The sequence below is a fragment of the Falco cherrug genome, chromosome 16 (genome assembly GCF_023634085.1).
Source record: "Falco cherrug isolate bFalChe1 chromosome 16, bFalChe1.pri, whole genome shotgun sequence".
Taxonomy (NCBI): domain Eukaryota; kingdom Metazoa; phylum Chordata; class Aves; order Falconiformes; family Falconidae; genus Falco; species Falco cherrug.
The window spans coordinates 3,616,311-3,643,203 of record NC_073712.1 but is presented as its reverse complement, the minus strand read 5'-3'; the positions used below and the strand labels follow the sequence as shown (position 1 = coordinate 3,643,203).

The 26,893-nt window shown below is 61.3% G+C and overlaps 2 protein-coding genes across 2 annotated transcripts; one reads left to right on the top strand and one right to left on the bottom strand.

Moving 5' to 3' along the window:
- Positions 1 to 10,392: 10,392 nt before the first annotated feature.
- ALX3 (ALX homeobox 3) lies at positions 10,393 to 12,902 on the top strand. The gene is given in 3 exon segments (XM_055728307.1): positions 10,393 to 10,662; positions 11,874 to 11,948; positions 12,531 to 12,902. Coding segments are annotated over 3 exon segments (717 nt in total).
- Positions 12,903 to 16,083: 3,181 nt separating this feature from the next.
- On the bottom strand, positions 16,084 to 26,433 carry STRIP1 (striatin interacting protein 1). The gene is made up of 21 exons (XM_055728256.1): positions 26,203 to 26,433; positions 24,719 to 24,788; positions 24,355 to 24,429; positions 23,696 to 23,830; positions 23,191 to 23,311; positions 22,754 to 22,822; positions 22,205 to 22,311; positions 21,649 to 21,776; positions 21,010 to 21,192; positions 20,671 to 20,888; positions 20,345 to 20,410; positions 20,062 to 20,125; positions 19,598 to 19,669; positions 19,251 to 19,325; positions 18,958 to 19,055; positions 18,550 to 18,676; positions 18,357 to 18,457; positions 18,067 to 18,133; positions 17,675 to 17,779; positions 17,164 to 17,368; positions 16,084 to 16,836 (listed from the first exon to the last, which is right to left on the bottom strand). Exons 1-21 carry the CDS (start codon positions 26,416 to 26,418, stop codon positions 16,589 to 16,591), a joined length of 2,550 nt encoding a protein of 849 aa, XP_055584231.1. The 5' UTR covers positions 26,419 to 26,433; the 3' UTR covers positions 16,084 to 16,588.
- Between the last annotated feature and the right edge of the window lie 460 nt (positions 26,434 to 26,893).

Below are 26,893 nucleotides of genomic sequence, written 5' to 3'. Positions count from 1 at the left end.
CGGTGCTTTTTCTGGCTCTCTGTCGGGAATGATTACTCCCAGATTTATTGGGATTTGCAAAGGAGGCGGCGATACCTGGGATCTCCGAAACTTGCCAGGATAATGATGCAGGCAGCACTTGTCGGCTACAGATCTGATTTATGGAGCAAGATTTCATCTGTCCCGGTGCGTATAATTTACTGGGATCTGGAAATGGCTCATTAGGGGATGAGATGAATAAATCCATCAATCCCTCGGGGAGGGGAAAAGCTTTGTCCGGCTCTGTGCACCGCCTGCAGATCCCGGGGGGAATTTGGGGTTTCCCTCGGTGGCAGCCGGACGGGGAGCAGGGCCCTCACCAGGGTAATTCGGCATCGCCAGGACAGCACAGGACCCGCTGCCTGGATGGCTCAGCCCCGGCTGGGGGGGCCAAATGAGCCCCCAAGGTGTGGGAAGCACCTGGGACACCCCCAGGCATGGTGCGGGTCCCCAGTGCCTGTGACCTGGCGGGTGCTGAGCCCCCGGCGCGCTGCTGGGATCCACTCCACGGATTCCCAACAAGCCGGGAAAGCTGCAGCCAAACGCGTTTGCTCTTACAAAGCTGATTTCTGGAAAGGCTAGGATTTATCCCCGATCCCCCCCTGGGGTCAGGGAGTCGGTTCAATTCTGCCTGCCCAAACAGGAGCTGAGCTAACCCCCCCCCTCCCCAGCACCCCAAAATCATGCCACTCCCCCTCCTTTTTGCCTTTTTTTCCTCCATTTGCACCATTTTCCAGCCATTTTCCAGCTACAGACCGACCCCCATGCAAACTCAGGATGACCGAGCCGCCGGTGAGGGGCTCAGCCCAGCTCCACACTGATCCCACCGGGAATTAATCTCCCCGGCCGTGGATCCAGCCAGGCTGCCGTGCACCCACGGGCAGCACAAACCTGCAGTAACGCCCAATTTACACCCGTTTACCCGGCTGCTGTCTGAATTCAGGGGCCAGATCCTGCTCCCAGTTACATCGATGTTAAATCCAAAGTGATCCCGTTTATTTCATGCCGTTATTTCCAATTTATGTGGCGTTAACGGCGTTACTCTAAACTGAAAGACTCCAATCCTCCCAACGGAGCAAATCTGGAATAAATTCCTTTTAATCCCTAGAGATATTCCTGATTTTGCGATCGCTATCAGATTTTTAGGAGTCAAAACACCCATTCGGCTCCCAGTTACATGTCTTTTACTGGGATTAATGCCGTAAGGACACATCCAGCCCAGCATCTCCCCCGAATCCCCGGCACCACCGGCTTGCTGCCACTTCCAGGCTTAATTTCAGCTCCTTCTTTTTTATATAATATATATATATTTGGAGCAGCTGGAAGGAAAAACAAGCCCGAACTCAGCATCCCGAAGCACTTTCCAAAGCAGCCTGAAAGTCCCCCACAAAACCTTTCCTTATTAAAGCAGAAACTGGCCGGCGTAGGAGCACGGCGATGGAAGAAGGGATCCATCCCTCCGGCTGGGAGCCGGCAGCACAGGGCTCGGCGGTCCCCGCTGCCTCCCAGCGTAAAATCGAGTTTATAGAGCCCAAATTACCCAGCACTGGAAATCCACCCCGTGCCCCTGCCTGCAAGGATGCGGCCGGATCCTGGTTTAAAGCAGCCTGAGGGAATTCAGCTCATTTATTCCTGCGGCTCCTCTAAAGGCCACTACATATCCGAAGCACTTTATAAACACTTGGCTTTTTAAAAAACTGCTATTTTTTACATCGGTTTGGATCAAGCCAAAATACTGTTGATTTTTTTTTTTTCCTTTCCTCCTAATCTATCTCCATGAACGCAAACGAAAACAAAAGCGATGGGGCTTGGCTTTCCCGCCGGGTTTCATCCCGTCCACAGCCCCGCCGTTTTCCCGGGTTTTGTTTCCTCGACTGTTATTGCTATCATTAATTTACGGCACGCTTTGACACCGAACGCTGCTCCGAAGTGAGCGCTGGAAGGCAGCGCCAGGATGGAAACAGTAACTTAGAGGTTTCAATCACCAAAAAAATATCTCAAAAATATCGCCAAAAAAGTTACCATTTCAACAAATTTGCTATTTGCGGGGAAAAATCCCCCCCTTGTTATTGCAGCAGCCGCGCATCCCTCCTCGCTGCATCCACAGGGTTCCAACCCAGCTCCGCAGGGCTGGCCGTACAGACGATACCACCACATTAAATTTGTACAAATTTAGGTATTTGTGCAATGATGTGGGTGCGATTTCCACACGCTCATCTGCATGCCTGCGCAGTCTAGACGCAAATTACGTGATTTTAGTGCCCGTGTGCTGATACAGAAACACGCTGCGTTTGTGTGCAAAATTATAATACGCATTTGCATGGGATTAAATTCTCAGTGCATGTATCTGGATGGCTATGAATATGTGTGGCTATAAATGTGTGTGGCTATAAATATGCATGCATGTATAAATGTGCATGTATAAATATGCATACGTTTATATGAATATATACGTGTGCACGTAAAGCACGTTCATGACACAGAGGCTGTCGCCTGCCTTTGTGCAGCGGGATTACACGTGGGTGGATGTTGGTGGTTGCGCTTTGCTTTTGGGAGACCTGGAAACAGGGCCGTTTTCTACATCCTCAACCTTGTTAAATACCGAATCTGGGCCCGGCTCGGTGGATCCCGTGGGTTTCCAGCAGGATCAGCCCGAGGGGCTCCGTCTCCCAGTCGCTAACGCAAACCCGGGGTTGCAATCAGCAAGGGAGATTTCCCCAGGTGAATCAATAAAGACATTTTTGCCGGCATCAATGTGCACATTCCTGAGCGAGATCGACCCGTAGGTTGAGACGAAGCTCTGCAATGAGTCGGACGTTAGGAATCGGAGGATTTTCTGGGATATTTGGGAAGCAAAGAGGGATGAGCAGACAGGGAAGGGCTGAGGATTGAACCCACAATAGCTCTGCAGCTTTAGCCAAAAAAAAAAAAAAAAAGTAAGCAAGGGCACAGATTCCCTTTGCTGCTCAGAGCCGAGATTATTGTCCCTGTGTGACAGAGAGGCAGGGATGTGCCCAAGACAGCTAGAAGCCTGTTGGCACCCAACAAGTGGTGGTATAAATCTCCCCAGGGATTAGGAGAAGGTCCTCGCTGTGGGACGCGAGCAGCCAGCGTGGCCAGCTGAGTCCCCCGCCGGGCAAGGGAAGAACCTCCCCAAAACGCATGTCCTTGCAGAGGTGGGGGGGAATGGCCTGCGTCGCATCGTCCCAGCTCCTTTTGTCCATACGTGGGGTTTCTCCAGGCTGAGGACCTGACCTGGGCATGGAGAGGAGCAGCAGAGCTGGAGATCAGCCTCCAAGCGCTGGGCCAGCAGCCACCCAGCACAGCTGGGGATGCTACAGGCTGGAGGGGGGCTTTGGTGTCTAACAGTGTCATCAGGAGGACAGATGTCCCCAGGCTCTGTCCCTCCTGCCTTCAGCCTGAAGCTCATGTGCCAGAGCCACGTTGAGCTGAGCTGCCTCCCTGCTTTCCAGAGGAAGCCATAGCTTTCTCCCAGCAGGCTGCTCCCCGGAATGGGCTTTCTTCCCAAACTGCAGAGCGCAGAGGGGAAAAAAAAACAATAAAAATCAACCCTCTGGAGAAAAAGCCCACGGGCTGGACCACGGCTGCTGGTCCTCCTCTAGGCTGCCTGCTGCTCGACCTCCAGGCTGGGAGGGAAAGCCCAACCTTGGAAAAGGAGAGCCCATCCCCGGTCCTGTGCGTTAGGCACTGCTCTGCGTCCCGCCAGCATTTCCAAGGCTCTGGGTAATGTTGCAAAGTCTCGGCTGTGCAGGGATGTTCATACAAACCACAGAGCTATGCAAACCCTCCCAGCCTCCTGCCGAGCTCTTCAGTGACATCTCATGATCCCAGGGGAGGCGAGGCAGCTCTCTGGGATGGCTGGAGACGTGGGGAAAGCCAATGGGAGGCAAAGGGGGGGGGGGGAAATCCTCCTCCCAGCAAGCAAGAGAGAAACTGAAAACAGAAAACATTTGCCCACAGAGCATCCTGCTGGAGTCCTCCCACTGCACTTGGTGGCTCTCTTGCCAGGTCTCGTTTGGTGGCAGATGCAATTAAAATGGGGCCACAAAAGGTCATTTCAACCCAAGAGCCGACCCAGCAGCGCTTCCCCTCCGGAGATGGCCAAGTCGGACACTGTGACATTGTGAAAAGTTTCTCCTGGAAGCTTTTCAGCCGAGGAGGTTGTTGGGATCATCCTTCGCCCACAAATAATCCGGTTTGTGGCAAATAAACCCCAGTGAGACCTGGGAGCACCATGGGGACCTCCATGTCCAAGTCAGTCCCATACTGGCACCCATCCCCGGTGCTCTAAGAAGAGGCACCCACCCTGGGCTGCCCCAGCAGCCTTTGTCCCCGATCTCAAAGCACCCAACACCAAGCACCAAACCAGCAGAATGAGGCACCCTGGTCTGGCTCTACACACAAAAAAAACCAAGGTAGAGGGTTGGTGGAAGGTTTAGGAGATCCCAGGAGTCCTGGTCCTCAGCCGTGCTCGCTGGAGGGACCAAACCCCGCAGCAGTTCCATGAACCAACACCGACCCCACAAAAAGATCTCACAAACCTCTCCTCACACTGCCTTCAGCTCCCAAATACCCCGAATCCCACCTTCCCAAGACCTCTTCCACCTGCCCAGAAGGGTTCCAGCAATGGCTCCAGCCTGGAAAACCAGCACATCCCAAACCAGCCTGCCCATCCCCTCCGCACCACCGGCACACATGGAGAGACTCATCCCCCTGCTATCAAAATCCTTTAAATGCCAGCAGTAAAACTGAGAGATGTACATTGAAACTAATAAGCCTTTACAGGAGTTATGCAATGTTTAATAATGTTTAATGACTTGTTGCATGCCAGAGGACTTACAGTCCGTATTTAGCAATAATTTACAACACGCAGCAAGCTGCGGACAGTCAAACAGGGAAAATCCCGACAGCTCCAGCTGCTGCGAAGGGAAAGCGTCAGGGAATGCTGCAGGATGCAGCGGAGCTGTCGTGGGCATATAAAGGGTGGGTGAGGAGGGGGCACTGCACACTCAGACCCCCGTTTGCAGAGCCAGACCCTCATGGGACTCTCTGCCAGAAGAGGTTTGAGCCCAGGATCCCAACCCAGCCGCTATTTTTCTTGCAACTCCCAGGTTTCCCCGACTAGGGGCTGGAAAATCCAGCCGTGATTTATACCACACGCCACAAACCCGCCGCGCCTGCGATAACACGGGTTTTTGCAACGACCCAACAACATCGTATCCATCCTGCAGCTGCTGCCAAGACATTATATTTTTATCATAAGCTCTTTGAAACGAGACTGTCTTGTGATTCCAGATTTGTACCGTGCCCGAGATAACCAAGCACAGCCCCAGCACCGCAATAAAAGCGATAGCACGCTGCATAATGTTATTTAATGGTCGGTGTTAGCCTGTTCCGCTATTTAACATCACGCGTCTGCGAGCCGCCTGCTCCTTCTCCACCTCTTTTCGTGGCTCCCAACCAGTCCATCCCCTGCCCTGCAGCCCCGATACCTGCAGGTTATTTTTTTCTAGACCTGGTGCAAGGAGCGATGCCCCAGGGTGAGTTAAAAGCTGCGGTCTGTGCTGTGCATAAGGGAAAACTGCAAATGGAGGTGTAAAAATCACCCCTCAGCCCGGATATCTGCTCATTTTTCCATGCCTGTTATTTCATCCCCTCTCTCCACGACACCAAGCCTTAGGATCGCCAAAGCTGCCCCGTTATTCCGCACACAACCCCCCCCAAAGCTGTATAACCCCCCTCCCCCTCCACCAAGCCCAGCGCCCGGCCACCGGGAGCAGCCGAAGCGGCTCCAAGGCGGATGGATGCATCAGAGCAAAAAGAGAGGAGAGAGGCTGGAAAAAAAAGTTCAGGCAAGCTCTGATCAGCTCTGCCCCACACTGGTGCCCGCTGGGATGGGGGGACCCAAATCCTGGTGTGGGACCAGTGGCAGGGACACACCGAGAGCAGGATAGGGCCACCTTGGTGCTGCGGGCAAACACCACCCATGCCAGCAGGCTCCAAGGAGGGACATGTCACCGTGGGATCCTGGATCCCATGTCCCAGTGTCATGATCATTGCTGGATCCCATGTCCCAGGGTCACGATCATCCCTGGATTTCGCATCCCAGGGTCACGATCACCCCTGGATCCCACGTCCCAGGGTCACGATCACCCCTGGATTTCACATCCCAGGGTCACGATCACCCCTGGATCCCGTGTCCCAGGGGTCACTATCACCCCTGGATCCTGCATCCCAGGGTCACAATCATCCCCGGGTTTCACATCCCAGGGTCACGATCACCCTGAATTTCGCATCCCAGGGTCACGATCACCCCTGGATTTCACATCCCAGGGTCACGATCACCCCTGGATCCCATGTCCCAGGGTCACGATCACCCCTGGGCTGCCCTGCCCAGGCAGTATCCCTGGCCCTGGGGAGGGAAGGGCCGCCGCCGGGCTCAGCACAGCTTGGAAAAGGGAAACGATCCCAGAGGGAGTCAGGGATGGAAGTTTCTCCCCCCGCCTGGGATCTGGAGCCGCTCGCAGCGGCTGGGGACGAAGCTTTACGCCAAGGCAGGGCCTGGGCATTTCCTGCGGCTGGGAGACACTGGGAGCGCTGGGAGGGGGGGGGGCAGGGCTCCCCCACGGCCCCTGCTCGGGGCTGGGGAGGGGGGGGTCCACTGCTCCGCTCCGACCCACTCGGGAAGGGCGCTGGGGTGGGGGGGCCGGGATTAGCGGGCTGAGGAGGGGATGGGAGGACGCACGTGACTGGCTGTGGAGTGGGGGAAGTGGGCTGGGGTGTGCGGGTGGGGGGGGGGGGGGCGGGGGGGGCTCGGCGATCCCTCCCTCCCCATCCCCACCATCCCCCTCCTCCCCGGCCCCCCGCACAAAATCCGCTCCCGCCGGCCGCCCCACTCCCTCCAACCTGCGGCATGGAGGCACCGGGCTGCCCGGCCTTCCCCCCGCCGGGCCGGGCCGGGCCCCCCCCGGGGCTCCCCCGGGCTCCCCCCGCCTTCCCGGCCGGGCCGCCGGGCCCCCCCCCGGCAGCCGCCGCCGCTCAGCCCGCGCCCGGCCCGCTGCCCGCCCGGCAGGGCTGCGCCCCGATACCCGGGGGCCGCCGGCCCGGGGCCGCTCGCCGGGGCCGTCCGTGGGAAGCCGTTCTGCCCGGCCGGGGCTGCAGGTACCGGGGGAGCGGCGGGGGGGAGGGACCCGGGTCCGCGACCCCCGCCCCGGCCCCTTCGGCTTCACTTTGCTGCGCTCTGCCCCCGCCCGGGGCCTGATCCTGCCGCTGCCCTCGGGGGGGACGGCCCTGATCCCCGCGCCCCCACAGTGTCCTGTCGCCGACACGCAGCCCCCCGGCTTCACCGAGGCGGCCGCTGTCGCGATGTGGCCCCGTCGGTGCGGAGACCGCTCGGGCATCCCCCGACGGTAGCCGGCAAAGGCCGGGCCGGTGCTGCCGTGTGTCGGGCAACCGGGCCTGTGTCACGACAGAGAGACCGAGGTCTCCGGGATCGTGCTCGCCCTGCTGGAGCGGCGGGAAGAGGTGGCGGGAGAGCCCCGGCCCCGCTGCCGCGACGGCGGGGACCGGCCCGGGCCCACTCCCCCGGCCACGGAGCCGGTTACCGGGCAGGGAGCGGCCCCGGCCACGGAGCCGGTTACCGGGCAGGGAGCGGCCCCGGCCCGCGGAGGAGGCTGGAAAGGCGCCGCCGGCTCCCGGGACCGGGCCGCACCGGGCACGACCAGAGGCAGGACCGGCCGCACGGACGGGCCCGGGGCTCCCCGGGACGCGCGGCTGCCCGGTGCCCGGTAGCCCTCCCCGCCCCCGGCAGGACGAGCCGCAGCCCCGGGGCTCTCCCCATCGCTCCCCCCCGGCCCAGCGACACCGCCGGCCCCGTCGCGCTTCCCTTCCCGGCCGGGACCGTCGGGGACTGCGGCCGGGGCTGACCGGGCTCGTCCCGTCCCCCCGGGGCTCCCCGGCCCTTTCATTCCCCCCCTTTTCCCTTCGCTTTAATATAAGAAGAAACAGGCAGCGCCGCGGGTGTAATGGGAACCAGGTGGGGCCCAGCAAAGCCCCGCTCCCGGCTGGGGGGGAACAGGTAGAAAAAGCCCCCCCCGGGGGTCCCGGGGGTCCCGGGCTGGTGTCCATCCCCCCCGCGCTTACCTGCTGCCGCTGCAGCGGGGCTGTGCCGATCCCGGGAGCCTCTCACCGGTGGCCAGGGTGGTGGTCCCGGTTCCCGGGAGCCCTTCCCGTGCCCCCATCCCTTCGCTAATGATCCCTTTGAGTTCTCCTTTCCCCTCCCGGTTACAGCTGCTCCCCAGCTGCCGCCTTCCCCAGCGCCGCCAAATCTTGCGTGGGGGTGTCAGTTTTAGGAAGGATGGCGGGGGGGAAAAAAAATATCAATATCTTCCCTTTTTCCCATCCTCTTTGTCCCCCTGCGATGCCGTGTTTATTTAGCTACATGCCCGTATCCTGCTCCCTTCCTGCCTTCTCCTTCTTTCTGGCCATTTATTTATTTGTCTCCAACGCCAAAACCCGCGGGTTGCTCGGAAGCACGGCGCGTTGCCTTTGGAAAGGGGGGAAAAAAACCCCCAAACCCGCTCTATTTATCGGACCGCTTTGTGCAGAGGAATTTATTTTAATTTATTTCGGTCCTTTTTCCTTACTGTCGGTCCCATTTGGGGGTTTTTGCCTTCACTCTGCACCTTGGCGGGACTTGTTTTTTACCGGTAAACCTCCCCGGCCCAGCGGCCGAGCCCTTCAGAGGAGAAAACAGGGAGGAAACGGCAATTTGGCCTCATCCCTTCGCCGTTACCCACCGCCGGGCACGTAGACAGGTCAGTACCGAGGGGGACAAGGAGCCTTCACCCCCCCAGACACACCCCCCGCCCCCCAGATAACAGTTTGCCATTAATTCGAAGCAGCTGGGGCTTGGCGCTCAGCTGCGTGCCGTAACCCCCAAATTGCCTTAATTACAAAACAACCAAAACTCAAAACCGAAAGTCCGGAAAGGGCCGCGGCGCCGAGGGCTGGTTCAGGGGGTGCGGAGCCCCCGGTGGGTCCATCGGGATGGGGACCCCGTTCACCCGCTCTGCCAGGATGTGATGGTTAACGGGACGGGAAGGAGGATCCATCCCGAAGGAGGCGATTTCCCCCCTTGCCGGCCCCAAGCGCCGTGCTCTGCCCAAGGCCCAGCCATGGGCCTGATCCTGCCCCTCTGAGGGGGCCAGTGGTCTCCACCTGCAGCAAAACTGCATCTCCGGAGCCGGTGCTCAGCTTGGGGGTGAGACCAGGGCAAACCCCCGTATTTTCGGGTTGTCTCCTTCCCAGGTGACACCCCTGTGTCCCCTCGGCCGCTGGGGGACACCAAGCCATCCCTTCCATCTGCTGAGCCCCCCCTCAGTTCTCCCATCACTGGTTCAGCTCCTTGGGGTACCAGTAGCACCCGGCATCAGCCAGAGGTGCTGAGCTCCGTGTGTCCCTGCGTGGGGACAAACCACCCTCCCGGGGGACAAAGGTGACCTCCGAAATGCGTTGGCCGTGACTGATCTTGAACCCGTTTCATCAGACACCCCAGAGATGCAGCAGCAGCAGCCAGGGGAAAGGGGGGAACCCCCATATTTCTTGCTTTGCCCCCCAGCCCTGAAGGAGCGTGGGGAGGGGGAGCTCCTCCCAAGCAAAAAGGCTGGGGGGGGTGGGTGGGGGTATTTTTCACTCCTTTCCAAATGGTTTCCTGAGAGTTACAGCTGCAGGGAAATGCTGGGGGTGGGGGAGGGAGGGGGGCAGGCAAAGGCTGCCCTTGAACCGAGCTCAGGCACGGGGGTCTGGATAGGGCCCAGCGCCAGGGTGGGCTGGGGGTGCTGGTGGCACCGATGTCTCTGCGGTGGGCACAGCTGGGCAGGGTGGAGGCGCCAGCCTGTGCTGGGGGGGGGGGAGGGGAACTGGAGGAGAGGGACGAGGAGAATGGAGTAAACCCTGCCTGCAAGGCAGCCCTGCGCTCGCCTTCTCTGCCCCCCATCCCTTAACAGCAGCATCCAAAAGGGTCCCCGAGCGGGGTCCCCAGCCACCCGCTGCTTTGGCCGGGCTTCCCCCCACCCTCGGGGGCCATTGCATGCCCACAGCCCCGCAGCCAGCAGGAATTTTGCTCTCCCCCATGATGGATTTGACCCGCTGCATGCCTGTGCCGAGCCCTTTGCCCGAGCCTTACCCCAACATCCCCCCAGGATGGCTGGGGCCACGCAGAGGTGGGAGGGGAGGGTTGGGGCTGCGGGCACGGGGGGGCTTTTGGCTTCATTAGCACCATTAACACCACCCCACCTTGTGCCTCTCCCCCTGCCAGGCGGCGAGAAGGGATGCAAAGGCGGGTACCAGGTGATGCCCGCATCCTGCCGGGCCCCTGTGAAAGCCCCGGGGGAGCTGGGGTGCCCGCTGGCAGCACCCCTGGGCAGCCTGCAGGAACACAGGGTCCCTGAGCTCCCCGAGCCCCTGGGCAAGAGCAAAAGCAAGAAGCGGAGGAACAGGACAACCTTCAGCACGTTCCAGCTGGAGGAGCTGGAGAAGGTCTTCCAGAAGACGCATTACCCCGACGTCTACGCCCGCGAGCAGCTGGCGTTACGGACAGACTTGACCGAAGCCAGGGTGCAGGTACGGGCGCGGGTCCCCAGCTCCCGTAGGGACGGGCACGGCCACCCCGAGTGGTGGCGGGCAGAGCCGGAGGAGGTTTTCCCCTCCTCCGCAGCTGTTTTTCCCAGGAGAATTAACGCTATGCCTTGGAGAGGAAATCCAGCCCCCGGCACACGCTTCACCCACCGCCACGGGGTGTGGGTGCTGGTTGCCTCTCAGCTCTCTCCAGTTCTCCCCTTGTCCCCTCTCTGCAGCACCCGAGGGGCAGGAAGAGCCAAAATTTGGGAGGTCACTGCCAACCTGCCCCGCTCAGCAGCCCCTAAATGTGATCCCCCCTCCACCTCCAGCCCAGGATGAGCAGCGATGGAGCTGCCATCCCAGGAGAGGGATCCCTGGGAGCTCAGCATGGATGGGGTGGGGGGGGGGGGTAGCATGTCCCAGGAGGTGGGGCAGGATGAGGCCCTCCCCCACCACCCCGGTTCTGCCAGCATCACGCTTGCGTCAGGCCAGCGAGGTGCTTCCAGAGGCATCTGCGGTTTGAGGCTCCCAGCGGGAAGAGGCGGCTGGAGGGGGCACCCAGCAGGGAGAAGAGCAAAGGTGAGCGGGTAACGAAACAAACAGGGAGCACCCATTGGGTGCTGGGTACCTCAAGCCGCCGAGTCCTGGGTGCTGCCCTCCCTGTGGGGCAGAATCTGGGGACACGGCACAGGCAGGGGATGCACACCCTGAGCCTGCAACCGCCCAGCCCCTCAGCACCCACCACAGCCTGGAGCCCTGGCTGGGGCTGGATTTCAACAGAATTACCTGTAACCGTGAAATCTGGGCGCTGAGCACCCCCGCACCACGTCCTCTGCCCCGGGAGGTGCTGCTCGACCCAGCACCACCCCAGCCAGCACCACAGAGGGGACATGCAGGTGGGTCATTGTGACCACGCAGGACCCAAAGAGCCTCATTCTGCATCAAAACCTGGGGTGAAGGAGGCCTGGAAGCACAAGGGAGGGAAAAGGATGGTGCCCAGAGCAGGACCGCTTGTTTCCCAAGAGGGATAAGAGATATTTCTGCTACTGGTAGAGAAAAAGGCTGCATGCAAGGGCAGCTTCCTCCATCTCCGCTTTACCGGGATGTGGGGGCACCATTAGGGCTCCTTTCCTGCGGGAATTTGAGCGTGGCCATGACCAGAGGGCTGCCTGGGCAGGGGTCCCTGCACCTCAGCCCCCTCCTCCATCCCCCAGGTCTGGTTCCAGAACCGACGGGCCAAGTGGCGAAAACGAGAACGTTACGGGAAAATCCAGGAGGTGAGAGATGCTGTGGCGCTGCCTGCCCCAGCCCCCGCCCAGGGCAGGGGTCCCATCCCTTTGCCCACGGGGGTCCCGTGGGGTGACCCACATCACCTGTTCTTGCCCCTTGTCTCCCAGGGGCCCATCCCCCATGGGATGCAGCTCCATCCACCCGTGAGAAAGGCACGTGGTCCTGGATGGAAAAGGGGGAAAACAGCAACGTCACATTTTACCACATGCAGGAAGATGCTGCTTTATGTCCCACTCCATCCCCTGTGGGAACATGTCCTTTGGGACAGGCTTTGGGGTGTCACCCCCCCACCCCAAGAAACCCCTGTAGCTGTCCCACATCCATCAGTGCTTCCCACCCCCCTTTTCTGCAAAACTGCCGTTATTTTTCTCCCCCCAACACTGAAAAGTGTAAAAATAATTTAAAACTCAGTTTCATGCACATCCCTGATGCGAACCCCCCCACATCCACCCTGGATGGCAGGGGAGGAAGATTTCACCCAGGGATCAACAGCCCCAGGCGATTAAAATAAAGCATCCCTCGCTTTGCACCCTGTGGGTGAGGGGAATCCAAGGTGGGGGGATGTGGTTCCCCCCCCTCAGCTGGCCTCCCCCCACTCCACTTAGGGCTTTCCCCCCCCCTCCCATCCTTTCTTTCAGCTGCAGAACAACCTGTGGCCGAGCTCTGGCCCGGGAAGCCCTGCGGGGCTCCTGCCCCCCGAGAGCATCCCGTCCCCCTGCATGTCTCCGTACCCCCACACTCACAGCAACATCACCGGCTTCATGGGCATCCCTGCTTCTCCCGGCCCCCACCCCGGCATCAACAGCCTCTACTCCCTGCACAGCCTCCCCCCCGCGGCCCTGGGTGCCCACCCCTTCGAGCCAGCACCCGAAGATTACAAGTCACCCACCCTGGTGCCGCTGAGGATGAAGAGCAAAGAGGCGACCAGCAGCCTGCTGAACTGGGCTACATGATCCCCCCGTGGGGAGGGACACGGACCATTCGCACCCCCACCCCCACCCGACCTCGTCCTTCCCCCCCTCCCCCCCCCAGCACCAGGGTGGGGAGCGGGTCGGTGGGGTCACCCTTCCCCCCTTCCCCACGCACCCCGATCTCCACGAGCTTTCCTGCATCTCAGCCTACTCCATCGTGGTGCCCCTCCGGTGAGGGGTGGTCAAAGCGGGGCTGCCGGGGGAGGGAGGACACCCCCAAACCCAGTCCGCCCCAGCAGAGCTGGCACTGGCAGCTCAGGACCCCGAAAGCAGCTCCCAAAAAACCCCTGAGCCCCCCAAAGCACCTTCAGTGGATGGGACGTGATGGAGACAGGCAGTGGTTTGCAGCAGGGTCGTTGTCCCCCCCCGGCTGCAAGGCCCCCTGACCAACCCGGGGGGCACCAGCCTTGGGTACATGAGGGGAGGGGGCTGTGCCGGTGTGGGGTGCCAGGGGAGCACCATCGGGGGGGGCAGCAGGTTGTTTTGGGGGTAGCGCTCCCCTCCCCAGCTGAAATTTGCCTGTCAATCCCCAGTGCAGGCAGCAGTGACAGAAATTGGGCTCTTCACGTCCCAGTCCAACCACACTGGGGAGACCCATGGGGGCTGCCGGTGGTCGGGGGGTGTTACTGGGGACAAAGCAAAAATCCCAGCCGTGTTCAAGGAACCCCCAAAGCCCCCCCAAGCCACGGCAGCCCTTTCTGCTCCCGCTTGGAGGGGGTACAAGATTCAGGACAAGCCCCTGGCACAGTCACCAGCTCCCACAACACGTGGAGCCCCCTGGGATGGGCAGTAACCCAGTACAGGGCAGGGGGCTGCGGCGATGAAGACACTTAAACCAAAGCGGTTTTCCCTGGGGGGGTCACCCATAGCCACCCCATCCCTGTGACCCCTCAGATCGATGAGGCAGGAGGTGCTTTAATCCCAGCGGGTGGGATCCTCATCCCGGGTGCCTCAGCTCAGGGTGTTGGGGGCACCAGTGGCCGGTTTGGGGGGGCGGGTTGCCCCATTCTGGGGGCCTGCAGGAAGCCTGTTAGCGGTGGTACCTGTACAGCCAGTCCCGGGTGTCTTGGGTGGGGGATCAGCTCGTCGCATCCCACACGCTTCATCTGCTCCAGGGGACCCAGGGTGCACGGTGAGTTCCTCCAAGCACCGCGTCTCAGTAGCATGTCCCACCCTGTCCTCCAGCCAGCGTGACCCCCCCGCCCCCCCAGCCAGATGAAGCCACAAATGGGAATCCCCCTTTTGCTCCCACTCTCCTTACTGCCAGGAGATGCCTCATCCTCAAGAGCCGCCTTGTGCCAAAAAAAACCCCAAACCTGTGATGCCACCCACCCCCACCCTGCCCCAGCTCCTGGTCTCCAGCATCCTGATGCTAAGATGGGGGGGGGGGGGTGGGGTGTCGGGGGCTGGTCAAGCACCACAGACCCCCCTCAAGGAGGCATCCAACCTGTCAGTCCAGCCTGATTTGGGCCACAAAACAAGGTTTGCAGCCAAAGGGAGCCTGTGCGGGTGTTCCTTACCCACCAGGCTTGGCACCCCCGGCACAGCCTGGCCACGGCGGGTGCCCCCCGGGGGGGCAGCTCACAGCCCGGCCACGCACCCAGCGGGTGCCCACCCTCGCCTGGGACATCTTGCACCCTGGCTCTCGCAGCCCGCCTTCCACTGGCGGGGATTTTGTTATTCATTTATAAACAATAAAACACATTTTTAATAAGTTATTTATGGCTCCGGCAGCACTATAAAAGCCGCCGTCTGTGATGGCCCCGCGCAGCTGGGGAACATTCTGGCACAGGCGGAGGGGAGCGAGGTGAGATGGAGAGCGCTCAGCCGGGCTCGCACCTCATCTGCCCGTGTCCCACCAGGCTCCCCGGGCCGGCTCCTGCACTGGGACTGGGGTCCGGGGTCCAGGGGGGGCACTGGGGGCAGCCGGGCAGAAGGAAAACCCCCAGCGAGGGCTCAGCACGCTTTGCAAACACGCACCACCCAATGCAACGCCACAGCGGTGGTCACAGCCCCCACCCCCATCGGCCAGATCCTGCTCAGGACACAGCACCCCCCCGACCCCGATCGGCCAGATCCTGCTCAGGACACAGCACCCCCCACCCCGATCGGCCAGATTCTGCTCAGGACACAGCACCCCCCACCCCGATCCGTGCTGCTTACGGCGGGATGAGATCAGGGTGCAGCACCAGGGACCCTGGAGGGATCGCTGGGCTCCAGCTCAATGCCACCACCCAGCCCCTGCCCGTGGCTAAGGGGGAGGGGGGCAGGATAGGTCCCACAGCCCCTCTCAAGGCTGCGCAGCCTGCAGACTGTGAGCACGGTACCACTGAGGCTGAGCTGCTGTGGCTTCTCTGATGTCTCCTAAGGGCTGAGTTTGGCATCTCCCGCCTCAGAGCCCCCCTGAAGGTCTCCAAGCCAGTGGCTGAGCACCCCCACGGCTGGCCTCGCTCCTGGAGCATCCCAGCAGGCGACAGGGAGGCAGCTGGGGCTGTGCCACCTCCCTGTGCCCACAGCCATCACCACAGCTGGGCAGGGAAGCAGCTTCCTTCTGCCCCTCCCTGCTCAAACCAGGGGGGAAACTCCTGGGATTTCACCCACCCGAGCTAGCTGGGGCTGCTGCCCCCCCTCTGCCAGGGAAACTGAGGCACAGCAAGGCGCCGGGCCGAGCTCTGCCGAGGGCAGGCTTTGGGGAGCGGGGTTTGACACCTGGCTCCTCTGCTGGGAGCAGGGGCCAAAGAAAATCCCAGTGACACGAGCACCGGAACGCCAGGACAGAACTCGAGGGGGTTCAGGGAAGGCTGCCAGCTCCTGCCTGCACCCCCAAAGGTCACCAGCTCCCCCAAAGCCAACAGATCCAGTTGCAAGATAAATATTTAAAATCTTGCGGTAATCCACCCACAGTGGGACCTGAGGAGGGAGCAGGGACAAGGACACGAGCCAGGGAGCCCCGTGCAGCAGCTCTGCCCCATCGCGGGGTCCATCCCTTGCTGCTTCCCAGGGGCGGGAGGGACGGGGACACACGGGGCCCAGGCACACTCGGAGCAGATATCACGAAATAGATATATATATATATATATATGTACAGCTCATCCACCCCACCCAGCGGGGCGAGGGAAGACTGCAGTCTCCAGCCCCTCGACTCCCCCCGCCAGCATCCCCCCAGAGCCCCCCCGACCCCGCCACCGCGTCCCCAGGCAGGGTCTGGGCAGGGGGACAGACTGCCTTCCTGCCACAGCCACCTCTGCTCCCCGTGTCCCACAGCAGCGCCACAGGGACCCTCGCCTCGCTGCCCAGCTCCCCGCACCGCCGCCTGCTCCCCCTTCTCGGCACCGGCTGGTGGGGGGCAGGAGGAGGGGGGTGGGGGTGCTGCTTCCAAAAGCATCGCACAGGTCCCCCCCCCACCCCACGGGAAACCCCCAGGGCACTGCGGCCACCACCAAGCCCTCATCCTCCGCTCAGGGTTGAGCCTGGCACAGCCTGGAAGGAGGCAGAGGGGCAGGACGGTGTCTTGGCAAGGACCCCAACAGCTCCAGCCTCTTCCCAAGCCCACCACGGGGGTCCAGGCCCCCACAGACCCCCCAAAAAGCCTTGCTCCCCCTGCCCCTCGGCAGCAGGCCAGCCTCGAGATCTCCCCAAAGCAACCCCTCCTGCCTCCCCACCATCCGTCACTGCAGCAGCTCCTCCCAAGAGATGGGTCGGGAGAAGACCTCCCGCTCCAGCCACAGGTCGTAGTTGACCTGGAAATCCTCGGGCAGGTCCACGCGCTGGCCCAGCACGCTCTGCAGGCAGTTGTCCACAGGCAGAAAATCCGGGTTGCTGTGCGCCCGGTCATAGCGACGCGAGTTGAAGCGCTCGATGCTGGCGCGCAGGGCGCACTCTTCCGCCTGGAAGTCCCAGGGACGGGCGTCCAGGTCTGGGCAGAGGGAAAAGGGGTGTCAGAGGGGAGCTGGGGGGCTCTTCAGCCGGCCCAGCCCCCCTGGGAAAGGTCTTTGCAGGTCCTTACAAAGAGCAACACGCAGGGTGCAGAGCTGACAGCCACCAACAGCTCCACCAGCCGCTGCCAGCCCTTTCCCTCTTCTCCGCGATGCCACCACCCCACATCCCTTCCCTGCACACCAGACCCAAGGGCCGCCCAAGCCCCAAGCAGCAGAGGGACAGCTCTGGGCACAGACACGTCACTGCACGGAGTGGGAAGGACAGTCGGTAACGGGACGCTCTGCAGCCGCTGCACAGGACGTACCGTTGCCGTAAGCCCAGTCGTCGTTGAGACGGTGCCGCACTTTCTGGTAGATGGCCGACATGGTCTTCATGTTGCTCTTCCTCCACTGCCGGCCCAGGTACTTGGTCTGTACCTTGAGCAGCTTCAGCACGTAGAGCTGCATCATGGCCTGCTTCACCTTCAGCGCCCGCTTCAGGATGGGTGCTGACTTGAACACCACCAGCATCTGCGGGGAACAGCCCCCCCCCGGCAGCCGGGGACAGCGGGGTGACACGGCTGGGGTGGGCACGTGCGGGTACCTCCCACCGCACGCGTGCCACCCACCTCCTCCAGCACCCACAAACCCTTCCCTGTGGTGTGCACTCTCCCTCTCCCTTTCCATCCCGCCCTCTCCGCTCCCGCTCCCCAGCGAGGTCTGGGGTGCCAAACAAAGGGCACCCCAAGGTATCCACAGCCCCCTCGCCCAGCCCAGGCACCCCGTGACAGCCCAGCGTGGCTGGGCTGAACCCCCCGTGGGTTCCCCGGCCCTCACCATGGTGCGGGAGTGCTTCCACTTGGTCAGCTTGTTCAGGATGCGCAGGAGGTTTATGCAGGAGAAGAGGTTCCTCCAGCAAAACTGGTTGTTGTCTCCGGCTTCCTGCAGGACAGCGGAGGCAGGGGTCAGGCAAGAGAGCGGAGCAGGGATGAGGAGAGGGTCTTCTGGTCCGAGGACCCTCGCCCAAAGAGGTACAGCACAGCACGCAGGCAGGAGGCGTCCGCCAGCTCTGTGCACCCCACAAAGCCCCAGCAGCGCCAGGGGCTGAGCACAGGAGTGCTGAGAGTGCCAGAGCTGGATGCTGGAGCCCCACCACCTCCCCACACCCACAATTCCCCCTGGGAAGCACCCCAGGGTGCCAGGACCCGGCAGAGAAGTCAGCGACTCACCAGGCTCTCTGCCGTCAGCTCCGGCAGCTCGTGCACCACACAGTAGGGGTAGTCCAGGACAGAAATGCTGCGGGAAGGAGAGAGGGTGTCATCCTGCTCCCCCAGATCCTACCTGGCCTGGGGGTAACGCAGCCCCACACCTCCCACCCACCAGAGATCAGCTGCAGTGGGCACTTTCCCGGGTCCACTGGCACCCAAGGCACAGCCAGGGAAGGACTGTGGAGGGCAAAACAAGCAGGGACCCCTCCCCACAACCAGCAGGGATGCAGGCAGGCAGCACCCTCTGCTACCTGTTCTTGGCAGTGATGTAGGACATGATGTTCTGGTTGAAGAACTTCAGGATGAGCGGGATGCAGTTGGCAAAGACCAGATGCTGGGCCATGTACTCAAACTGGGGAGAAAGGCGGGTGAGCTGGGACCCAGCCTGGGTCCTGCCCACCCCCAAAGCCCTGCAGAGGGGGGCTGGACCCTGGCCCATCTCACCTGGTAGATGTGATTCAGCTTGAAGTGCTTGAGCAGGAGCAGCAGTACAGCAGAAATGGCTTTGACGATGATCTCCTTGTGCCGATTGACATCCACCCCCAGCTTCATGCTCTGCAGCACTGTTGTCCTGGAGGACACAGAGGGATCCTAGGGCTGGGGCACTATCCGCACCCTGCCAGCCCCAGAGGTGCTGGCAGACACTCCTGCCATCCCCTGGGCTCTTGAGCATCCAGCTCCCCTGGCAACGCACGATTCCTGGCACACCACCGAGCAGCGGATGGTCAGATCACCCAGGAGGCCTCAGCAAAGCCCCAGCCCAAACCACACCACCCTGCCTGGCTCCCTCCCACCCCCCCTTCCCTCCCCACCACCACCCAGCACCTCTGCTCGCCCTCCACAGTCACTCACGGCATCTCCTCCGGCAAGACGTCTGCCAGGATGTTGATGGAGTCTGTCTTGGCTTTGGAGGTGGGGGCTGCGGCAAGGAGGATCTTCAGCAAAGCGATCTGGGGAGAAGGGAGAGATGGAAAAGGGTATGGGAGCAGGAGGACTGGCCACAGGCCCCTCTCCCCACAGCAGGAGGGAGTAACGTATGTGGGGAGGGAAGAAAACCTGGGGGCACCACTGGAAAGGGATGGAGGGAGCAGTGGAAGGAGGCCCCCACCACTGAGCCCACGGACCCCCAGTGCACCCCAGCTCACCATGTACTGTGGCAGGCTTGGCAGGAGGCCCTGGTACAGTATCTCCGCAGGGACTTGCTCCACTTCTTCTTCCCCCTGGTGCCAGGGAAGACCAAAAAACCTCTTACCAGGAGCTGCCACCAGTGCCACGCGCCTTACTCAGCCCAAGGTCGTCCAACCCCAAGGATGGGACACCCTCGGCACCTGCCCGAAGCCTCCTCACACACCCCACCCTCTGCCCCAGAGAAATCACTCCTCCTAGCCCTTCAGCAAACCCCCCAGCCCTGCCAAAAGCCAAAAGGCCTGGCAGAACAGTGTCCTCAACGTCCAGCCCAAAATCTTCATCCCATCCTCATCCCCACACTCACTCCAGAGAGCGGGGAGCGCAGGTACTCGTCTTCCATGTGCACCTGCACCTCTGCGATCGACGTGTACTTGTGCTGCACAGAAAGAGCACAGGGCTTCACAGCACGGGCCACCCCATCGATGCCACCAGCCCCAGCCCAGTCCCATCATAATTTTAAGTCCCACCCTGCTATTCCTGCTCCAGTGGGTAACCGGCGTTGATGGGCAGGGTGTTGGCCACCCGCCTCACCTCTGGGACAACCCCAGTAAAAAAGGCATGAAGCCAGTAAGGAAAGGGGCTCAGCCAGCCTGGGAGATCGGGGTTGGCATGAAAACTTAAGGCTGCTCCCGTCATGGGGCTGAGCATGTTGGGGAGGGGTCAGGAAAATGCACCACTGGCCCTGACCTGTGATTGATGCAGGGGTACGGGGAAGGGGCACCCAACACAGCGGCAGCGGCTGGAGGAATTTGCTGCCAACGCACTCACCAGTTTCAGGGTTCGGATGCTCTCGTGGATGGGCCTGGGCAAGCCCACCACGGTGTTGGTGTCACTAGAGAGAAGGGAAAGAGCCAGGCTGGGTGCAGGCAGGAGCAAACCTGAAAGCCACCCATGCACGGGCCAGAGACCACCACGCCACCCAGGAAGCAGCCAGCAAGCTCAGGACTTCTCTGCTGCCAAGCAGAGGGCAATGGCAGCCCCCACACCAGCAGCCTCTACCACGAACCCCCCAAAACCAGCAGCCCCCCAGGCTGGCTCTGCGGGAACCCACCTGCCCAGCGTGTAGCCAATGAACTTGCTGCGGCTGGACTCCAGAAACATCTCAATGTCCTTCTCTCTGAGCAAAGCGAAAAAGGGAAGAGTCACATCTTGCTGTCCACCTGGCACACCACAGCCCAGGCACAGGGCATCAACAAAAGCCTCGTGGTCGGATAAAGGAGATGGTGCTGAGCCCACCCCACCAAGGGAACAGCACCAAAGTGACCACCCCATCCCCAACATCTTCCCCACACCCCTGTTGAAGTATTCAACATTGAACAGCCTGGTTTTTCGACAGCGTATTCCAGCTTTCCCTGCAGGTCAGCCCCACGGACTCACCGGACCTTGGGGGCCCAGGGCAGCCCCTTGGGGCAGGTGATGCGGTCGCTGGGGGGATGCTGGGTGGGCGGAGGCATCACTTCATCACGTTCAAGGGGGAAGGTCTCTCCTTCTAGGCTGTTGTCGTCATCGTTCTCCTCCTCTTCCTCACGGGAATCGTCAGCTTTGTAAGGGTCTCGCTCATTGAAAGCGTCAAGGTTATCCTGCTTAATCAGGGCCTGGAGAGAGAAGGGCAGACAGGTGAATATCCCGGGGACAAGCTGCTCCAAGATCAGTGCCCCGACCCCAGCCATGCCCCCAGTAACGTCCCTGTCCCCAGCTTCCCTGCGCCAGCCTCACCTTGTGCTCCCGCCGGCCTCGCTTCTGCTGCTGCTCGATCAGATCGGAGGCGGACGCAGGCGGGGAGGCAGCTCGCATGTTGCGGATCACTTTAATGCTGTCCTCCGGGAGCGGCGGGAGGCCCAGGATCTCCCGCTTCTCTGCCTTCATGCTCTGGAGCTCCTCAAAGCCCCCCAGAGTGCACTGCAAGGGAGACCACAGCACCCTGAGCATGGACAGGGGACCCCTCAACACCTGGCGCCAGGGCCACCTCCACCTGCCCGTCCCAAATCCTTCCCCCAGGGTGTAAAACGAAGAGCTGCCCATCCCCATGCTGCTCTTGTCACTGTGAAAGGCCAAAGGGACAGGAGGGTGCTCAGACATTCGCAACCGAAGTGTCTGGACCTTTTCTTTCATGCAGACCCCAGACAGGGACCTTGCTTTGGGTCCATCCCTTTGTATCCAGCTCCAGACACCGACATCCAATGCTCCCCTACGGGATGAAACCCAGGGGTGGGTTTAATAGGGTGCAATCTACTCGGCTAAACGCCAGAAAAAGAGGATGGAGCAATTACAGCCAGCTCCGAGGGCAGAACTTGTTCCTCTGCCAAACGCCAAACCGCAAGACACGTGTCAGCACACCCCACAGCCTCTCCTTACCAGCACAGCCTTCCAGAGCAAGAGCAGCACCTTCTTCATGGGGAAGTGTGGAGCGTGGCCGCTGCAGAATTTGGTCACCATCCCAAAGAGCATGACTGAGAAGGGCTCATTGTTGTACAGAGGGGCTCCTGGAACCACATGGCAGCAATCAGCAGGCATTCCTCATCCCTGTCCTCACCCCAACTGCCAGGGCCACCAGCCCCTGCACCCTCACACCCTCTATTCTCCAAGATCCTCATCCCACCCCAGACAGCTCCTCTCTTCCTTTCCAAGGCCTTGTAAACTCCCCTAATTTCTTACCTCTCATTGAGAGGAAACAACAGCCCCACTATTGACATTTTTTTCCCCAGGGAGAGCACCCAGATAGCACAAAAGGCTGAGTGGCTTCCCCTGCCCATCCCCCCCTCACCTCACCAGCAAGGTTCAGCCTAGCAGCAACCAACCCAGTGCTGCCAGTCCCTATGAACCGAGGCCTAGAGCCAAAGCCCATCTCACTCTCTTGCTCTTCAGCCCTTGTAACCTCTGTCCCATCAAGCCCCAGGCACCTGGTCCTCACCCAGCTCTGCTCGGAAGGTCTGCCTCATGCTCTTCCACTCGGGCTTGTCCCCCTCCGCCTCCTGCCGAACCGTCTCCACGATCAGGTACATGATGTTCAGCAGCACCCTGCAAAAAGCAGAAGGTTGGGCCAATCACCAAAGGTTGGGATGAGTTATGGAGGCACCACCGGCACCCAGGGCTCTGGGGGGAGGCTGGATCTGCCCAGACCACAGCTGGTTTCCATGCACCCACTCCACACCAGGGGATCGGTGCTCAGGCACTGGGGAAAAAGGTCTCTGCAACTCAAAATGGGGCAAAAAATTGCTTTCCCATACTTCACTGCTTTCATGTCCCCAAGCAGCCACATGCCTGCTGTGTAGGCCAAGGACAAGGGACATCTGCCGACCTGAGCACGCCTGACGATGCTCACAGAGCCGGGGCAGAAGCTGGGACAGCCCTGGGACACCCTCCGGTGCCAACTGGCCCGTCTCAGCTTGCCAAAGGAACGAGCAGCTGGATCCCCCTCCTCGACCCCAGAGCATCCCCTCTCCCCAGCCCTGCTCCATACCTCAGGTCCGTGCTGTCAGCCAGGGAGATGGCCGGCTTTCTCACGGCACTGCTGCAAGCCGCGCTGTTACTGCGGAGGGAAAACGGCCTCAGAGGGGCCTTTGGAGGCAGCTTAACTTTGCCACAGGTAACCCACACACCACCGCCAAACCCTGGAGTAGATACCACCGCAGCAAGCCCCCTGCTCACAGCGCAATCGAGGGAGGAGGAACAGACCTGTCCCTATCTGCTGCCAGTCAGCAGAGCTCATAGCACATTTCTGTATAAATCAGGTATAACCCTACACTACGTATCCACCCAGAACAGCGGGAGTCGTTCCAGTGGCTGCAGGAATCACATTAGGGATAGGCAAACCAGGAATGGGACTGCCACAGACTGGGAAAACTCCTGCCAAGGAGCTCCAGAGCCATTTCTGAAGCGCCTTCCCTCAGTACTCACTCAATCTCCATGTTGAGCAGCTCCACCAAAGCGTTGAACGTCCCCACTTCCAGCAAGAGGAAGATGTTATACCTCATCCAAGCTTGTACCTCGGCCTCGGAGCCGCACTCCCCAAACGTGCCTGCAATGATACCCTCGCTGGATCCCACCTCTGCAGGGATCCCGAGGCCCTCCCACACCACCAGCGCATTTTGCAAAGGGAATAAAACCCACAGCCTTAATTTTAAGGTGAAAGTCAGATGCAGAGGACGGAACTGCGCTCTTGTATGGAATGCAATCGAGATCTGGCAGAGCCGGCACAGCACAGGGAAGTGGGCCAAATTTTGAACCAATCTCCTATAAACTGTCTGCCTCCCATGAGAACTAGCTTCATTCCAGACACCCCAGGTAAAATTAAAAAATACAAGGAAAGAAAATGATTTTAAAATACTTTAAACTGATCGCCTCCAATCCATTATCTGGATTTAGCAACGGGAAAAATAAAGGGGCAGAGGCCCGGCGTCACCTTGGGCAACATAAAGGATGGCTCGGGCAACCCTCAGCCTCTTCTCCCGCGCGGTGACCTCCAGCCCATCGAGAAGCCGCATGGCGTGGGTGCGGTGCTGGTTCTTGTCCAGCTCGGTCCATTTCTTGTCGCGCACTGAAAAGTCAAAGCGGGCAGGCTGAGGGCATGGGGCACCTCTGCCAGCCCCGGACACAAACGTTGCAGGAACAGCTCAAAAGGATTCAGCATGAGGGAAAACCGGGCTGCTTCAGGGAACACTGTGCTTCTGGGAGTAACGCCCAGGGATGTGTGATCGGCCCGGAGGGACCGTCTCCTGCCTTCCACCAGACGACTAGATGAATCACATCCATCTGAACCAGCGCTGGCAGCTGATGGGGAACAAGCTGGATGCTCTTGCTGATGCCAGTATGTTCCAGCAGAGCTGTCCCAGCGCCAACGAACCACTTCGGACACCAACATCAGCAAATGCTGAGCACACTGGAGGCAGCAAGCTGCGCTCCAAGGCCAGCCCACGCACACTAATGAGGTCTCCAGTACAAACCGCCTGACGATTACCAGTGCACAGCTCGAGCTTTCTGACGCAGTGCTAACGCGCCAATCCCCACGTCTCCTTCGGGAGACCCCTGTCCCTCCCCAGAGGTCTAAAAGAAGGGTCTTACTGTGGATCCTGAAGTCCTCCTCAAAGCACTTGCGGTTGAGCAGGAACTCCGGCCCTTCTGTGTAGCTGTACAGCTCTGCCAAAAGAGCACAGAGGAAAATCTCCAACAACCTGCACTGAGCCGCCAGAGAAAGCTGCAACTCAGCTACATTAATTGCAGTTCTACCCAAGATTAGGGAAATGCAAAAAACACATCCAGCATAAGGCTGAAAAAAATTAATTAGACAGTATCACTGCCCTTTTAACATGAAAAAGGCGTTTAAGGACAAGAATGGAGCGATACTGGCATTGCCAGAGCTGCTTTAATCACCACCGGGAAAGAAAATCATGGCTGATTAATTGATCTATCAAGATGAGATCCTTACCAGAGAGCTCTGCCGCCCATTTGTCGGTATCTGCATATTCAAACTCCAGGTCTGGGGACTCCGAATAGCCCTGAAAGCAGAGGAAGAATTCAGTTAAATTGCAGCGGTTTTGAGGAAAACCAAAATCCCCAAGATATTCCCAATTCACCTCATCCTCCCGCGAATCCAGGACTGTATCTTCTGTTTGAGCCCAAAAATGTACCCGCAGCAGCGTAAACGTTACCAAGGCAACTCCTACCCACCTCCTGCATCTCCATCACAGCTCCGCCGCATTGAGCCATGCTGCGCTTTGCCGGTGGGCAGCCTCTGCCACTGCACCACCTCTAAAACACTCCAGGAGCCCCAAAAGGCCAAAAAATACAGCAGGAGGCAGGGAACGTTTCATCTCAGGGTGGGAAGCAGGTTATGCGGGACCAGGCGGCTCTCAGAGCTCACCCATTTTGCAGAGATGTGTGAAAATTTGGGCTATCCCCCACCCGGTGCCGATCGGAGTGATGCCAGCAGATGCAAATAGCGAGACCGCAACAACTCCAAGACTGGAAAAACATCCAGAAGCCTTAGAGCACAAAACACCTGCTCCCTTTAAGTCACCCACGTGGACCCACCGCAAAACCCTCCCCACCCCAGGGCGCCCACTCCTCAGCAAGGGGCTGATCCGACCCACCAGCTCCTCCAAAGGGCAACGGGTCTGTGCCACTCTGTGGGGCTGGGGGGCTGCTCCCCAGCACCCACAGACCTCACGGCCCTCTTGTGTCACCTCAGGGAGCGTCCCCACGCTGGGGGGGACACCCCTGGAAGCCGACGGCTCTAGGGCCATCCCAGGAATTAAACTGGGTTCAGGGAACACGACGGCAAAGACATGGGATCCATCAGCTCCACCCTGCCCCACACAACCCTCCGGGCCCCCCACGGCGCAGGGGGCGTTCTCGGTGCCTCCCTGGAGGGGTCGGTCACCTCTTGCCACAGCGGGACCGACCCGCCGCAGGGGACCTGACACCGCGGCCCGCTCACTGCCGCACCGGGCCGGCACCGGCGGACGGGGCTGGGAGAGGCGCCGGGCGGGGCGGTGAGAGCCCAGGGCTGCCCTGGGAGCGGGGTGGCCGGTGCCCCGGGGGGCTGGGACCAGAGCCAGCCGCACGCCCCGGCCAGCGCAGACCGAGCCAGACTCGGCGGGAAGAGGCGGCGGAACGGCACCGGCCCGGGCAGCCCGGTACCGAGCGGGCCTGGCGGGGAGCGGCCACCGGCCCCGGCTGCTGGCGCGCCAGGCCCCGCAGTGCCAGGCCCCGGCTCCAGGGGCAGCGGCCGGCTCAGGCCCGGCCCGGGGGAAGGCGGAGCCCGGGTCAGGGCTGAGGCGGGCGGTGGAGCCCGCGGGCAGGCCCCGGGTCCCCGGCGGGAGGAGGACGCGGCCCGGCCCGGCCCGCCCCGCCCGGGAAGGCCGCCCCCCCCCCGGAGCCGGAGCCGGGCCCGGCGGCAGCGGCGCTGACCTCCGAGTCCTTGCGCGGCGGGCGGCCCAGGTCGCGGGCCTTGCCGGGCGGCGCCGCTCCTCCGCGGGCCTTGTTGTTACCGGGGAGCGGCCCCGCGCCCCCCGCGCCGCCGCCCGGCTCCATGTCGGCCGCCTCCGCCGCGCCGAGCTCTCGCGAGGACTCACCCCCCCCCTCTCGCGGGAGCGGCAGGGAGAGCCGGGGCAGCGCCGCCGCCATCTTGGGAGTGGCACCGCAGGGGCTGCGCCCGCTCGGGCGGCCGCGCTGTGACTCCGCCCGCCGGCCCCGCCGCTCCGCCGGCCCGGCCGCGTCACCGCCCGCCCCCGGCGGCCACAGAGGGCGCGGCGGCCGGCCCCCGAGCGGCCATCTTCGGGGTGGCAGGGCGCCGCCGGCAGCCATGTTGGGAGGGGCACTTCCGCCCGCCCCGGCTGGGCGCTGGGGGCCGCCATGTTGGGAGGGGCAGGAAGGGGCGGGGCCGCCCCGGGGGGCCAGACCCCAAACTGGAGGGCCAGACCCCAAACTAGGGGGGCCTGGAACGAGTGAATCGTCAAATCAAAGGGCTTTGGGGTCCGAGACCCCAAACAGCGGCGGGCTGACAGGGCTCGGAGGGGAGCCGGGCCCCAACAGAGGGGCCTTGGTGGGGGTTAAACCGCAAGCAAAAGGGCCCAGAGGGGGTTGGACCCCAAAACGTGAT